Source organism: Haliotis asinina, chromosome 14, assembly GCF_037392515.1.
Source record: "Haliotis asinina isolate JCU_RB_2024 chromosome 14, JCU_Hal_asi_v2, whole genome shotgun sequence".
Taxonomy (NCBI): domain Eukaryota; kingdom Metazoa; phylum Mollusca; class Gastropoda; order Lepetellida; family Haliotidae; genus Haliotis; species Haliotis asinina.
The window spans coordinates 32,126,271-32,144,248 of record NC_090293.1 but is presented as its reverse complement, the minus strand read 5'-3'; the positions used below and the strand labels follow the sequence as shown (position 1 = coordinate 32,144,248).

Genomic DNA, 17,978 nt, shown 5'->3' with positions numbered 1-17,978 from the left:
AGTTTAATATTAAATAAATACACAAACATTATTTTTCTAAAAATATAGTACTCAACAATGAGAAAAACATCAAACAAGACATCTTGTTTCTCACAACGATTTCAATGCTTTTTTAATGTATTCACTAAAATAAAATCTATCAGGCTATTTCACTCCCAGCATTTTCGTTTTAGTAGTCCATAAGACACAAACCCTTAAAATTGAAAAATTGAAAAATCTTTAAAAAACATAATCAAGGCAAATCTGGGATTCATGGATTCCTGACACACGCACTAAAGTCCGTCAACACAGACAAATGGACCCCTGAATTGATGAGAAACAGAAAGTTTAATTGTCAGATACTCATTGTTTCCAATGATGGATACTTGGACTGATTACTATCAACATGAATATATCCCACAATGCCTCATTTTTTAATATTCTGTCAAGTTTAAGGAACACCACTCATACTCATACCTTGCTTACAGTCACCTAATAACCGCCTTCAATTATGGAGATATACAGCTTCCATGACTACACACATTCACAAAAGAGAACATTGACAAATTGCCACAAGTCCAAGCACACAACAGAACAATCTTGGATCACTCGTTCATCACATTGTATTCAACAATATATTCCGGGTACGCCTGGTTGCTGTCAAAAATCACAAAGATCTTGGGGTCCCATATATTGTCTACACAAGAATCGTAGCACTTCCCGTACGGTTCGGCTGGGTAGAAGGGTGGGGGTCGCCGATGACCTGTATTTCCTCCCGTGTATTTCCCAACAAGCACCTTGGCGAGGAACATTTTTCTTGTCTGGGACGACGTAATGTCTGCCATTGGCACGACCCTGACCTTGGCATCTTTTGTGGATTTCTGGGAGTTGTTCTGTCTCAGGGGAGAGGGCTCGGCACCCTGCCGCAGGAAGTTGGCTTGTTGGGGGAACGTTGTATTGTTATTGCTGGCATTGAACGCAGAACATCGGCCGGAGTTGGTCAGAGGAAACCCCCGAGCCATGCCTGCAGAGGAAGATGGATGATTGGACTCCACGGGCATGTTCTGGTTCGAGTTTATTACAGGATTAGAACTGTTGGTTGGCATTGGCCCTGAGAAGATGTTTGATATTACTGTGAGATTGCTCCGAGACGAGGACTGTGGCTGGGGAGGGGGTGGCGCGGCGGTGCTGGGAGGGGTGAGCTGTCCATGGATGCCAGAGATTAGTGACGACCCCAGGGGCATGTGGGCAGGAGGGGGGAGGAAGTTGTGAGGTATCAACTGGTTCACTTGCATCTGGTTGAACGGTCCTATGAGAACACTCCCCGGGGGCTGGCGGAACACGGATGATGAGCTTGACGTTCGACTGGAGGATGTAAGTGCACTTAAGGTGCGAATGGCCATCATACGGGATCGATGACCACTGACCTTTTCTGTGTACTGGTGAGAGTAGGAAGCCGCCTTGGCAAAGTAGGACCCTGAAATACCAAACAAATATCAGGTTAATACATGTATTACAACAAATGATACATTTCTTGGTTATTTTTCATCAGTTCCTGTGACGTATCTGTCATGTCCATTGGTGGTGATCCAATTAATTTAAATAGTTGAGATGAGTTAGGCTTTATATCACATCAGTATTATTCCAGCATATAGTGACAAGATCAGGTCTGATTTTAATTAATCATGTTTTCTCACAACTGAACACAACCAATTTTGACACACTTGTTTGCATTGACAAAATTACTCACTAGTTCAGTTTTGTCCGTTACGTTTTATAAGCACTACAAATCATGATGGACTTCTATCTCAATTAGTCCAGGAGAGCAATGTCCCTTATATACTAGTCCAGTTTTAAAGATGTTAAATATGCAAATGCATTGTTTGCCATTTCATTATTTTTGGTGCATTAATAAACATAACAAGGAATATTTGATTAATGACGCTAACCAATTATTTTCAATGACTAATCGGTTGTAGTTAACCAATCATCAATAATGTGATCTTAACCAATTCCCAATACTAATGTCCTCTGAAAAACATAATGTCCATGCGGAATTCTCTTACTGCACTGTGAACATAATCATTGTTAATATTGATTATACCAACAAAATCATATCCTAATTTTGGGCCTTGTGACTAAAATATGGTAAAAAGCATGTGCTTAATATAGTGAATGAGCAGAGTTTTACATCGCTTTTCGAAACATCACGGGAGGGGAAACCATGGGCTTAACACATTGTGCCTATGTGGGGAATCAAATATGGGTCTTCAGCATGATGAGCAAATACTAGTATTATGTTGAGCACCCTATCATGCAGACAAACATAAGGATATTTCCCAACTGCTACCAGTATGGGGATATCGAGAAAGAAGGTATGATGCAAAGCCATATGTTGTCTTGAGCCAACTACATGGTGGCTGTCTGTTAACTATGGATACTGGACTAGACAATCCAGTGATCATCAGCATGAGCATCAATCTATGGAAATGGGATACAATAATGTGCCAAGACAACAAGCCTTACGACCCAATCATGCTAGTTGTGCACAAAACTATGGAGAAATCATTGATTCAAATCTGATTAAAATCAATCCCTCTGTCCACGTACCTTGACCATACACACTTCCATGTTTCCCACACACACGCCAGTCGAAACCTTTCTTGCAGATGGCCTCGATGACGGAACTGTTAGTGCCATGAAACAGCTGGCGTTCATCCACCTGGTGTCCATCATTCTCATGAATCATCTCTGTTCGCTTCCTGGAAAAAACAAAAACACTGTCTAAATTCTACCTTTTGTCGCTCTTCATTATTGTGTGTAAAGAAAAACAGAAACTGAGCTCCTAATAGTATCATTTGTTTATTTAGAGTGCCACTGACAGCAGCATTCCAGGTATCATTGTTGTAAATATACCTGTTAAGCCAGAGTGAGTGAGTGAGTTTTATGCTGTACTCAGCAATATCCCAGCTATATAGCAGCAGTCTGTAAATAATCAAGTCTGGACAAGACAATCCAGTGATCAACAGTGATATGGGATATGATAAAATGTGTGAACCAACCAAGTGAGCCTGACCACATGATCCCGCTAGTTGACTCTTGCAACAAGCATGGGTTACTGAAGATCAACTCTAAGCCGCACCTTCACTGCCACACACACAGAGCCTGCATGCACGTATGCAGGATTCTTCTAGCCAATCAGCAATGAGTATCATCAAACAGATTCGATCGACTTACAGCTGATAGTACTTCCAGAGAATTGGGTTCTGGACACGTGATATTTTGACGATGTCTGCTGAAGGGAAGGCCAGTGTGCTGTAGAAATTGACAGCCACTTCCACATACTCGTCAGACTCTGGTTCCAGTGCCATAATCGCAAGGTTCTGAAACGTCAAACAGCATATTATCAATGTACAGCACTAAAAAAAAAAAAAAAAAAAAAAAAATCCCCAGTATGTTATTGTCTTAATTCTTAATACAGAGCCACTGGACTTGGGAACAATATCTTTAGTTCAAGTTATAGTGAGTTTGGTTTTACACCTCTTTTACCAATATCCAAGCAATATCACAGCGGGTGACACCAGAAATGGACTTCATACATTGCAATCATGTGGGGAAATGAACCCTGGCGACCAGTCAAGCAGGATGACATAAGACAAGTTTCTAAAGACAAGTTTTTCGAGATTTATTATTCCAATAATATTCCTATAATCAAAACATGAACATAATAACATGTAAATTCTTGAAGTATAACCACAATCTAACCTAAATGAAATGAAATCCCATCTAACATACCACCATTTTATCCATTGGGTCCCATTTTTGAGGTTTATCTTCCTCCGGAGATTTCAGTTTCTCGTCCTCATCCGGCGAGGATTGAACCTCTTTTAATGGCTCAAACAGGCTCAGAACATCCTCATCAAACTTCTGTTTTTTTCCTGCTGAAGCTTCATCAGCTTTGTTGCCCGCTTTCCCTGATTTGGGGGCGGCTGTCCCGGCAGTCCCAGACTGGTCGTCCGCGCCAGTGTCCGGTAGCAGCATGTCACATACAAAGTTGATGTGCTCTTTGTGGAGCTTATCCTCCAGAATCTCCACAACCATGGAGGGAAGGGTGTACTTCAGCTCACCTGTAACCATGGCAACATCAAACATATAACCTAAAGTGTGCTTCTCACTATATATTAGGTAATGTCTTGTTTTCCCAGAATAACCGCATTTGAGGTTTTTGTTTTGGAGGGACAGGTTTTACTTTTCGCTAGAAAGACGTCTTCCCAGGTTTTACTTTTCGTTAGTAAGACTGCTTCCCAGATTTTACTTTTCCTAACTTTATATGAACATCAACACTCAAATGATACATGAGTGTTTGAAATCAATTGAAAAATATTGTTCATGATTTTAAACTTACAATACAAATGTTTACCCAAGCTGGATTGGAACCGCCAACTTCAGACATAGGCAGACGCTCTACCGCGCGGCCACGGGGCAGACGAAGGTGATGGGGTTAAATTATCTACTTATAGTTAATGTCATTAAACTGATTTTCTGCAGGCTTTAGTTATTGTTATTTATCTTCATCAAATGATCTAATACATTGTAATTAACAATCATTGATGGTCTACCAAAACCTCGGAGGCATGTTTTCTCCTATACATAAGTCCTTAATGCCAACAAGTGAGTGAGTTTGACAAGCAGACTCTAACCCCAGCAAGAAAAACAATAATCAACCACAGCTACACCAAGTTACTTAAGGATAAAGTTTTCTTCATCAATGACAATTCAATTCTTGGAATTTCATCGGTCTGTCATAGGCACAATGTCTAGGTTCCTCCCAAGTCCCCACTTGTTATCTTGCCCATGTGAGACCAAGCATTAAAGCCACATTGGTTGTTCACATACCGATCCCTTTTTGTTAAAAAAAAAATTAATTAAATTTAAAAAAAAAAAAGCACAGCCATTGTGGTACTGTTAAGACAGTTTGGTTAAAACAAACAAACAAAAAAAAAAAACCCAATTAACTGCTCAGTGCTGATTAAATGCCTGACCTGCTTTAGCTTCTTACTTTTTAAAATCGTTAAACAATCACAGTTGATGTCTTGATTAAAGGTGATATGCAACGTAAAACACTTTGCAGACTCTGAAACATTTTGGTATGCACTTACTGAAACAAATCATCAAAAATGACTATTCAACCTATACAGCTGAAAAAAACACAGATGGAAAAAAAAAAAGCCTGTGAAAACAGAGTTCAAATGATTTACTAATTTTCCCCCTGCGCTGGGGGGAAAAGTGATTTCAACAGCTGTGACACTTACATGTTTGCTTGCCTGTCTGCTAATGGCAACATGCAATGCACAACTTCAGTCACTAACCACATGCAATTTGAAATTAACGCCTATTGGGATTATACACCATAAACAGACAGCTGGCTAAGCATATCAGCAAATGGACAGCTAACGAAGATATTTCGCTACACTTGAGTGCATATCCTACGCATCTCACTTGGTACAGTATCCCAGGTCCTTCATTTCGAGCGTAGTAGACCCAAGTACAAAATATTGTATTTTTTATTTGATTGTAAGCTTATAATCTGGTTTGTTTGGGTTTTTTCATTATCAGCAATGCATAGTATGTGTCATGAATAAGTGATAACTGTGTTTTAATTATGTTTGAATTTTTGGTTGCATGCAACCTTTTAAGTTCTGTACTGTAGTTGACTCCCAAAAACATATCTACTGTCTACTGGGATGAAAGCTGAAATGTTCTAGCTGCTTAATGTCAAAGAGACAGAATGTAATAGTAAAATAGGTTCTGCTGCACCAGGAAGCCCATGGTGTCAGCTGACCTGTGATGGCCATCCTCATTGGTCAGCAGGTGTCACCAGGAAACTGGAGGCTTACCCTCAACGATATCAAACAGAAATCCATTAAACAACAGGAAAGACCATCACTGAGATCATGCCTGGTCATTGTGTTGGGAAAAACATAGCAATCAGGATCTGACAGTTCAGTATCGGATGAGCAGGAAAATTCAAAGCATGGGCACACAAGGAAAGTGATTACATAAACTTAAACATGTTCAGGCTGACTCTAGACCTGTTTATCTAATACAAAATGATTTCCTTCAACATGCTGATTTATACTGACTTTGTTTAGAGACATCAATCTTAACTCAGACTGAAAATCAGACTGAAAATCATACACTGAATTTTGTTGCCATGCCAAAGAAATGAAATTCATATCTTTCATTACTAAATATGTGGTTGCTCAAGCTTCAACACTAGGTAACACATGGTTTTCACAGCCCTACTAGACTAAACGTTTACGTATTGCCAAATGAATGAAATATTTCAAAAGCGAAAAAAAGGAATACATAACTATTACGAATGTTTTCAATAAATTATAGTTTTATATATAACCAAGATAATTTGTATAACAGAGATGTTACGGGATGATGTTTTTTGGCCATGTTTCACAAAGCTCTCATAAGATCCTGTATCTTTTCTTGTAGCAATCGTACCTCCTAAATTGTAGTACTGACTTACAATAGTCGTAGCGCTATGATAGCTTTGTGAAATGGTTCTCTGGGATAGCATGACCAAAGCTCCATCCCACATGTGCATAGTAATTTACACCTGCTCCCCAACCCACCACACCCAACATATGCATGACTTACTCATTGGGTAGTAACTGCCACAGCTCACCATGATGCACTTCAGCGAACCCTGAAACAAAAGTAAATCCTTTATTTCAAGTACTCATTACTCATTACTTCATTAGTCACTCAGTACTTCAGTTTTCACTTTCACAGAACCATGTAAACCTGAAGCACACCGAATGTACAAGAAACCTAACATGAGGCCAAGTAGAATTCTAATTTATCGTCTCAAATTCGCTCACACAATTAAAACGATCAACCTTAAGAGTGATATTGTTAATTCTTTTTCAGCATCAAGTTTTCCCAAGGAAAAACATACTGTTGAGCAATGTATTTTAAGTTGTACGATTCTCTGAAGGAAACATCGTCTGATGTACATCTCTCTGTTGCAGTGTTACCTGAGCCAGTTGGCGTACATCAGACTGTATTCCCTGAAGGAGACGTGTACAACGCATTTATCTTACTTCCATGTAAATGTACAAAATATCATTTGATCTTATTTTGAATCGCGATAAGCTCGCTAACGATGATATGACATGTAAACAAAAAGGCGTCTACCTCATTCCTGGGATGGGTGACACAGACTTGATGAAGCATCACTGACCAATGAATTAATGTATTTCACATGAAGGTAAGATAATTCAATTTATTAAACAATCAGAGTTTAAGACACGAATCAGGCGCCCCTATGTAATTGAAGTAATTACAGCAAATTTGAAGGAATTGCATCTCAAATGTAAACAAACGCAGCCCAGAAGATGGCAGAGCGTGTTTCCAGTATTACCGACATGTTTCTGTTATTACCACTAAACTATCAATATCGCAGCAACTGTTTCGCGAGTGGGCTGCGTTTGTTTACATTTGAGATGCAATTATTTCAAATTTGCTGCAATTCCTTCAATTACTTAGGGGGGTCTGCAAATGGTTCTTTGATTTGGTTGATCATAACTGAGTTTGATTTTCCTGTGAATTGGCTACTATAGCTTCACATCATTTGTAAGTCAAATTAGCTGAGAGAAACTTTTTTAAAATTTGTTTTTTTCTTTGTACCCAAGCCCTACTATAGCCTTGTTCACCACAGCATCAGATCATTCACAAGTCAAGTTAACTGGGAGAAACTTCATTTTATTTTGTTGTTTCCACAAAATGCTTAGCATGCAGAACACGCAGGTAGTAAACACTGTGTGTGAAATGGACATTTATTTGCATGAAGCGATAACGTTAACACTGTGACTGGTTTGTGGTCCTGTTTGTTACTGTCTTACAAGTCAACGATTTTCTCACCTGGCCATGACCAAGTCACCTGTTGAAGATGGACTAACCCATTTGTCATGAATCTACGTCTTTGGGTAGACTGACCAGTTTGTCAGTGACAGTCTCACCTGTCAGTGACTCACTCACCTGTTTGTCTGTGAGAATGAGCTTGACCTGGTCCTCAAGGCAGGTGGAGCAGGCTGGATGACCTTGAGTACACCTTGACACCTTCAGGTCATGCAGGATGCTCTTACAGTTCACACACGCATCATCAGACTTGGATGACGATGATGTCGGAGTCAACATCACAGTATCCGGTCGCACCCGTTTTCTTGGAGGGAGACTAAGCTGAGACAGTCGGGACGTCCCTGTCGTCCAGGACTGACTGTTTCCTGATCGAATCCCCGTTCCACAAGCAAGAACAGAGTTTGAAGCTAAAGTGGAATCTGAATTCAAGTTTGAACCAGTAGTACTGTCAGAAGCTAATCCTGAATTGGAACTCAAATCTGTCCTAGACGTGGATGGACCCGCAGAGCTTTGAACAGTAGACACACATGTCGGTTTGGGCAAATTTGTGACTTTTGAGACTGGTGAAGTTGGTGAGGGAGTGATGTTCAAAGACAGGGTTGTATGTACAAGGTCTGTAAACTGACACACTGTGTTTGCTGAAGAACTGGTTTTAGGTAATGCTTCCTGACTAGAGGAATATGTGTGGCATGTGGTTGTTCCCGATTGCAGGAGAGATTTTGAAGTTGGTGATATTGAGCTTGTTCCAATGCATGGGATTTGCTTACTATTAGCTGAAAGACTCGTGGGCGAGGAAGAAAGTGTGGTATCACAGCTGTTGGGGTGAATATGTGTGGGCACTGCACCGACTGGCTGGCTGGTGACTGATATAGAGGGCGACGGTGGCGCCCCCATAGACATACACGACTGATTGTCTGTCGACTGGGCTGAAGGGTAGTCATATTTTCGCAACAGTTCGAGAAAGTTCAGATCATCAATACACGGTGACCCTGCTTTTCCTTGGGGCACGATGAGGTCTGGAGGCCCACCAACCCCACTGTTTGTTTTCACACCTGACGTTGACGGTTGGGGGCTCCATTTCAATGGCGGTGTTGCTGGCAAGGACACTGATGAGTTGCTGCTGCTGTTGCTGTCAACAGAGGGAGATCCTGGTCCAACAAAGGAATTGTCTAGACTTGACCCACCAACACTGTCCAAGAGGTCATCTGTTAAACTCTGCTGTGAATCTGTCTCCTCTAAATCGACTAATGTCTCTTTATCAGACAGCTTGACACTTGTGGCTGCAGCAGTGGTGGGATCCACAACATCGTCGCCATCTCGCTCTGTATGTTTGGACAGGTCCAGTGGACCTGTCAAGTTCAAGGAAACATCAAATGAAGATGTGAGACTGAGGCTTCGGGTCAGGTCTTTGGAAGAGGATGGTTCTGTTTTTGGTCCCAAGACAGTATTGTCTTTAGTTTTAGTAATGCTTGTGGATGCGATGAAGATGACAGCATCATCATCATCGTCATCATCATCTGCTGGAATCGGCACCTTTTCTTCCTTCAGCACAACTATGTCATCATCGTCTTCGTCTTCTTCTGCAAATAGATAGATCATAATTAGAAAGGTACTCACTGGGAAACATTATACCAGGGTGAGTGAGTTTAGTTTCACGCTTCATTCAACAATATTCCGACTATATGACGGCAGTCTGTAAATATTACGTCTGGACAGCATGAGTATTGATCTGCACAAGGGGGAAATGATGGCATGTGTCAAATAAGTCAGGGAGCCTGGCAACCTGATCCCGCAAGTGATCTCTTATGACAAGCATGGGTTACTGAATATCATTCTAACCCGGATCTTCACTTGTAAAACATGAAGGTAATCTCATAAATATATACAGTGCATCAACAGGCATAACCATGACAGACAATATTTACATGAAAAAAAACATTTTGCAAGAATAAATAAATCAAAATAGAAAAAGTCAAGAATAACAACCCTGTTTAATGGACAGTATTCCCATAAACAGGAGCAGTTTAAGTGACCAATTTCTCAATGGACACCAATATAACAATATAAATTGATCGTATTGAGATTCAGATTAGATAATGTCAGGATAAGTAGCACTGATAAAAGCTTTTTAATGATACTGGATACAAAATCAGATTTTTGTATCAACCATACAACCATATTAACTCATTCGGAGTTGAAAATACCCTTTATGAACCTATCTAGTTATTCTACTTCAGTTGAGTACAGTTGACATTTTGACACAAAGAGAGATTGATGAAACTTCCATTTTGCAGAAAAGGGCACTCATTTGAGGCCTTGAGAATCAATAAAAAATCATATGCCACTGCAATTTTCAAACGATTAATATGTATTTTTTATTCATTAAGGCTACACATCTAGATAAAATATCCTGTAAAATATCAAAGGCATAAAACATAAAAGCATTAACTTAAGGACCAGAATGCAGTTCAATAGCACAGAACCATCATAAAAAGGTCTGCTACAAAGCAACTGACTTATGGCTAAACATATCACAGAAACAGAACTCCACCACAATGTCCTACATCATATCAAGTTCCATGTGAAATTGGAAGTTCATATTAGTCATGCCATTTTCCTGCCATTGTTTCTGCTCATAATCTCCAGGTATAATGTTACATACTTAAACAAAGGCGGTATAATCCTTTAACCATCCAATCCGAAACTGGCATAAAAATACTGATTATTTGAAACTCTGAGTTTATAATATACTAAAGGGGAAAAAAAGAGATCACATGAATGGCCAAGTGTTCCCTTATTTTTTTTCCAAGGTTTCTTCAAAAGCTTTGTATTGCATAGCTTTCGAAGACACCTTGGGAAAATAAAGGGAGACATTTGTGCTAGCATGTGATTTTTTTCCCTCAGTATATTTAAAGGTATCTTAAAAATCTTAAACAAAAGACATATTTACTTGACCTGCATTATATTCGCTTTGTGTATTCTGATGATTTGATTGCCATTAGCTAATATTTCCACAAGTTGACATCCTTCAGCATTGACAAAAATGCTATTTTCAGTGATTGTTTACTTACTAACAGGATATAGCCGTGTAAGCAATAATACTGAGCTTACATTTACTTAAAATGAAAACTTTCAGTGTACACATCAACCATGGCAACTGCAAGAATGTCATTAATGCATGATGAACATCGATGAGCACAAATGGGATGACATGTCATTAGATTGACGTCAGTTCAGGATTATCCTACCATAAGGCTTGCTCAGGGTCACTGTGATAAGCTTAAATAAACTTGCACAGTAATTCAGCATCGTTCACTTAAAAAACAGGATGTCAAAAGCCAAAAAATTATCTACAATGTAAGTTTTAATCTGTTGGTAGAAACCTGCATGGATGGACCAAATGTCATTCAAATTCAAATCCATGTGACAATCCTTGAGAACCAAGGGAAGCAACTCTGGCAGTCATTACTATCACAGGCCCCCCAATGACTCAGCAAGCCATTGCAAATATCACACTTTCACATCAAATAAAAAACACATACAATGTCAAACACAGCTTGGTGCATGAGTGGTTAATTATTCTATAATGAGAATCAGGAGTGATGACGTGACATGATGACTATGAACTTTAAGTCAATCACAAACTGAAATAGCCCCAAGCGCCAACCAGATCCCAATCAGCAGAATTTATTAACTTCAGCTCCATCAATGTTCGAATGAAACCATAATAATACCGGACACTATTTTCGCAATGACATGAACGAAGGTCTTCATGAATATCCATGCAATTACTGAAGCATATCCTTCTCATCTATATCTACTCCCAAGACTCAATACATTTACATTATGTAAGTAAGTTCAACACATGGTATATCCATACATAGTCCCTGTTTCATTGGTAAGGTCACTGGAGTTGGGGCCAGCTGAGTATGGTTAATGCATGTCCTGTTAATATTGCCCCAAGTCATTAGCTCAGCTGGTACCATAATTGAAGGAAAACAACGCTAGGGACATGTGCTGCTTGGGGAGACACTGAAGTGATTAATGTGCTTGGATCATTTAACAGGCCGATGCATGTCTGTCACAAGCTCCAATATGCACCAGGTTCCAATAACATGTACGGATGCATTATAATGACATAATTCAAACTATATAAAACAAACTATATTAAAATGTTCTCTAATCTGTATGAGGCTGGATGCATTGTGTGTTTTGGGAGTCCACTTTTTTCTTTTACCACCCACCTTACAACTGAAAAAAATTTATAACACAATTATTTTGTCCTTGTGTGGAACTGCATGGAATCAAGGCTTGTTATAATAAATAATATCACTGCTATTTTCTTTGCAGCCATCCCATTCGTTACAAGTAACCTCTGATACCCTTCGCCATGACATTATGCCCCTACCACAAAATGCCCTAACCTCTGACCCCTAACACAAAGGACCTAACCTACGACCCCTTCCTACCAATTAAGTGCCTGAACCTATGAGTCGTTAATGCAAAGTAGTCTGAAATTTGGAACTACCACTAACTACTAACGTGAATAAAAGAGTATAGGTCCATGTTTCCGAGATGTCTTTCCTCTTACTGGTCCTCCAAGTGTTTTCTGCAGGAGTTATCTCCCCTAATGAAGTGCAGGGTACCTTAAATTTTTCAGTGCTAATGTATGCATGCGTTTACATGTTTTCTGTAAAATGCTGTTAAGAAATAAGGTTTGGCTTCTTATTTGGTGATTATGTGTCAATTTACGGGCTGCAAATGACCATGAACACGATTAAGGCAATCAAGTGTCAGAGGGACATATTTGTAAGAATTATGCTCTGATCTATCTTATACCGACGTGTTAGCATCTACAAGGTATAAAATAGTGTGCATTTTGAGTAATAAATGCTTTTACATAATTAGGGCTGAAAATAAATTATTAATAATAAACTAATGAACTAAACAATACAATTTTTCACAATGTCATATAAAAATAAGCATCTATTATATCTGAGCATGAACAATATGCTTCACTAAAAGTCAAATATGATATTAAGCTTTCGGCACTTATCAATGAACCGAACAAGACCTGAGAGTTCCATGCAGGATAACCTATGTCTGTTAGTTTGTTGGATGATGGCTTACGAGCCAAGTTAATCTGCAATATACAAATTCTACATTTTAAACAATGACTCATATCAGGAATTTACCCGGAGTGTTGTATTTGAGGATCCCTGGAACCCATACTCTTGATTTTCAGGGGTCATGGACTACAAAATGGGGGTCCCAGACACTTAGATATTATTAGTAGTAATACTATGTTATAATATTGTTGCAATTTAGTTACTGTTATTGTATTGTGTATCATGATCATCACTGTAAGTAAACTGCAAATGATATCAAAACCTGGCAAGTAGCAGACTCAATGATAACTTATTGTTACTTGATCAACGTTTAAAAAAAGTATTCGACTTTTTCTGTGTCCACGTGGACATGCTCATCTATTAAAACGTTTTTGCATATGTGACGCAGGAATTTGCGTCCCTTATATCCGCGTTACAGAATCTCATTAACCTTCGAAAGTTCCATAACAGCTAAAACAATATCCATTTCATTGTTATTATGCAATTGGTGCATTGGGGAACTTAACTTTGGTTTTACTGGACACATGAGTTGCAGAGATGTCAACCCCAAAGCGTTGCAAATAGTAGTTTCAATGATCAAAATTCGTAGTTTGACCATAAAATTAGTAGTCAACTATATAAACAAAATCATGATGGATTCTGAGAAAAAATTTATGATATTACGGTCACGTGGTCAAATTACTTCCGCCGGAACTAAACGTGTCAAATCGCAAAGGTACTGAAATCAGCTTCGCTAAAATTACGTTTGCTACTTGCAATCCTTCATTAAATTTGATGAATGGAAGGTACGTGAAGTCCAAAAATGTATTTCATTGTTGAAAATATATGTTTAATTTTAATACATTTTATTGACAAACTGCGCAGGACTTCTAGTGGAATCGTATTGGCGTAGTTTGGAGTTACATTCGCAGCGACTAAGATGAAATCGTCGAGGTTGGCATCTCCGGGGGTGGAATGGGTCTAAATTTCCTATTCGAGTACACATTATAACACTAACTGCAAGTTATTCTCCTTCAATTAAAATCAGACATGGCTGAGATTAAGAATGCTGTCATCGCATCAGGAACAAAGACAAACACCTTCATTCAATTCTTAATTTATCAGTCGGTGGAAAATGCGATTACAGTTAATGTAATTGGTACCAGTTTCAACTTTTTACCCACTTGTCCTTGGTGTCCAGGTTACCCGTCCCTGAATTCCGGGAAGAAAGCAAGACAATACACCATGACTGTAGTATCAGTGTATTGTTTAGTGCTATTTTTCCGCACACATTGTTGAAGCAAGGTTGATATCTCATATTTAACAGGAACAAACACTGACAAGACATATGACCACTTGGTAAATGACTTTCTACGCAAACAGACCTTTATCAGTGCTGACGAGAGTCGATAAGGAATATCACTTAAAGAGGAAAATAGGATCACACTTTTTAATTATTAAAGGCACTATGTCCAACCATATTTCTACTATAAATAGTGCATTTTGATCAATAAGTCTATCATCCCTCAGGGAAAAATAATGTACTTTGATTACAATATTAAATTAAACAGTTCAAATGAAATAATAAACATGATGAAACAAAGCTTAAAATCGACTGTCACGCTCTCTACCAACCTAACCTCATTTTAAGTAAGAAAGTAGTCACATCCCTTTGAGCACTCTTTATAAAGATCCTACGCACAACTGTGACTGAAAGCAGTTTGACAGACACCAACAACAACATACTTTTCAATGTACTGTCGTACAGGTATGTTTACATACGTGATTACGGAGGGCTTCGCGTGCCGTAACATGAAGGAAATAGGCAGTCTTTGAAGCGTGAGAATATTAACTACCTCTGAGTAGCAAGGTGACACTGAATTAATTTCGAGACATGCCAATTTGTGGGTTATTACAATTAATTAATCTGGACGATCAAGCAAGCCTGGACAGCTGTGAGCGAAAATACAATTGCTAACTGCTTTCATCATGTGGATATTACCCAATCAAATGAGGACCCATAAGAAGACATGGCCTTGTCTGAACTTCGCGATGCACTACGATCCTATGCACAAGTTGCAACTGTGACTATTACTGCCGATGAGCTTGTGAATGTCGACAGTGACGAACAGACTGGCGAAAGTCCTCTTGCTTTTCTACACAGCCAGTGCAAAAACCTATGATTGATTTCTTCAAGTGAGAATAAATGCATGAACAGGTATGAAACATTTTATGTATGCACTATAATTGTTTGTGTGTAATCAATAAACATTATGTCTGACGCCTACTATGTTCGTTTCTTTGTATGTTTCTTTGTACATATGGCCCGTGGTTCAGATATCCGAAAATTTGCTTATCCGGACAATTTCAATAAAAACACAAGCGTTCGGATAAACGGGGCACGACTGTATAGAACATTTGTCGACAATCCATGTATGGCAAGTGTTTTGTTTCTAAACTCTTCACATGCTGTTTTAATTATCTATATCAGGCAAGTTTTAAGAGATAAGTAATTTATTCCATCAATATGAAGTTAAAGTGAGTGAATATGTGCCAGTACAAATAACATAAGCCAAAATATTGTCCAAAATTTGTGACATTGTGCCTTTAAGTTTAACATCACTCAATTTGTGAAATCGAAATGATTCATAGTATAGTGAGTGAGTGAGACCGTTACAGAATGGTGAGTTTACTATCTGAGAGAGACAGATAGAAAGAGGAGGATGTTTATCTTTGTTTTGCTTAAAGTGCAAGCAGACTTGATCATGACCAATGAACTTTATATCCGTGAACCTACAATCTGTTTTGTCACAGTCAGTGGACCATTCAACTTAACACAAGATGTACAACATGTAGCAGCATAACAGAGCACACAACCTTATCCTCTGTATTCAAAGCCACACATCAACTCGCTATATCACATGGGCGGTAACATCACTTTGGGACTTTGGACAGAGCTTGGGCTGAACAAGTCAAAGCTTCAACCAAACATTAATACACGCTGAAAGAAATTCATGTTTTCATGAATTCCAACATCAAGCCGACTCTAATAGCTGCCCCTAACATGTAGATGACACTCCATGTATCATGTACTTAAATCACGTCTTATTGACTAAAGGAAAAAAAAAAACTATGTGAATTTGGCCGCCTTGTGTAATACTGGATCAGAAATCTCTGGGCTGGTTTCAGACAAACAACAGCTTTGATTATTCATGCACAATTTTTGGCTCACACACCATGAAATTACTGCTTGTTCAAAGAAGTTGTCATCAAAAGAGTACAAGGATAATCAAGCTGCTTGTCAAAAACTCTGACCAGTATCCTACAGCTGACTCTAAGAGTTGTACTACTAGGGATTTACCTTGAGTCCTGCATTACAGGGGCCTGGGACTCATAATTAGTCTGTCTCATAGTCCCTGAACCATACTATTATCTCTACTGCCTTGCCCTCCCAGCAATGCTGAAGCCCTAATTGAAGCAAGTCTAGATTTCTCCAGGTTCAGTGTCTCTGGTCACACAGGGCTCCTTTTCAATTTAAACAGATTTATTTGTCACAATTATATATATTCAGAGACTAAGCATTGGTCTAACTTGCTTTCTCTTAACTAATTGTGACAGTTCGTAACTACAAAACGGGGGTAACTGACACCTGAATATTATTACTAATGCTATCTTGTAATACTTTTGTAATTCAGGTATTGTTATTGCATTGTAAACAAGTCTATCCCATTGTTACAGTGATCAAGTAGAGAATGAATTAACTCATATTTTTTTATTCTTTTAACCATTACATATGAAAGACTTGTTGTTAGTCTTAAACGGACCACAATTTTTTTTTCCTAAAAAAACAACAACACATGGCTAATTAATATTGAGTGATTAAAAGTTGCCAAAAAGCTGCATCCTTCCCAACGAAACCAGAGACAGGTTACGTAACTCTGTCACCAGAGCCCTGCAGTGACGTCATGTGAGGAAGGATTTTCAATTAGTTGAATATAAAATGTGCAACAAGCTCCAAAATTTGCCGATTTCTCAACATCAACAAAGACATATCAAATCATTAGGTTGCCGTCAAATGCTCCCAGGTGTCGGGTGATGGTGTCCCCATGCACAGACATCCATGAAAGCATTCAGTTCATGTTAAATATGTTGTTTGTGAGTGCGAAGCGAGTGTTGTGGGAGCCTGTACGTATTCAGTCCGGTGGTTGGAACATCTACCTCGCTTCCAAAATAGAAGAAGCTATTTAGATTTGTTTCCATCAGTTAAAAAAATCAAAACTATTTACTAGTAAATGATTGATAACCAAAAGGATTTTGCATGACACAACTTGTAACATAATGATTTCTTCCTTCGAACAGATCGAGGTTTTGGTTGAAGTGACAGAAACATTGTAAGTAGTATCATACTGACCTCCACCTGCTTCCAAGAGTGAAATTGTGATGTTAAAAGCAATGTCATGCAAAATCATACGGTGTGTCAATCAAATACATATTCCACTACCAGTAGAAAGTAGTTAAGGTTTTGTACTAGGTGTAAACAATTCTAAACAGCATTTATTCTCAGGCTGGCAGATGTTTGCGACAGGGCACTGCCATTCTATAATATCTTGGCATCACTGTCTAAAGTCAGTTTGTGAATCAATTAGAATATGGTTTGTTTTCATAGAGTTAAAAGATGAAAAGTCCTACTTCCTACTCATAGTTAAATATGTTTTTGAATCATGACCAAAAAGATTTTGCATGACACTGCTTGTAACAGAACGATTCATATCCTTTATAACAATAAGCGACTTTGAGAGAATCATCTATGAAAACAAGTTGTATCTCGGAAAATAAGCAAAGCGGGTGATATAATTAAATGGCAGTAGATTGTGAAAACATAAAGCTTTCATTTTTCAAAACAATTATCACAACTGCAGGTTTAGAGAAACCTATAAACAAAACAATCCACCCCCT

General features: G+C 38.6%; 1 protein-coding gene across 1 annotated transcript in view; it reads right to left on the bottom strand.

The window, feature by feature from the left end:
- Positions 1-31: 31 nt before the first annotated feature.
- The window catches only part of LOC137261494 (serine-rich adhesin for platelets-like), a 32,796-nt gene continuing 14,849 nt past the window's right edge, over positions 32-17,978 (bottom strand). The window contains exons 2-7 of the mRNA XM_067799249.1: positions 8,035-9,494; positions 6,652-6,700; positions 3,775-4,106; positions 3,217-3,362; positions 2,590-2,741; positions 32-1,456 (exon numbers count right to left, since the gene is read on the bottom strand). Of these exons, the coding sequence (XP_067655350.1) occupies positions 585-1,456; positions 2,590-2,741; positions 3,217-3,362; positions 3,775-4,106; positions 6,652-6,700; positions 8,035-9,494 (3,011 nt within the window). The 3' untranslated portion in view covers positions 32-584. The remainder of the gene's footprint in view (positions 1,457-2,589; positions 2,742-3,216; positions 3,363-3,774; positions 4,107-6,651; positions 6,701-8,034; positions 9,495-17,978) is intronic.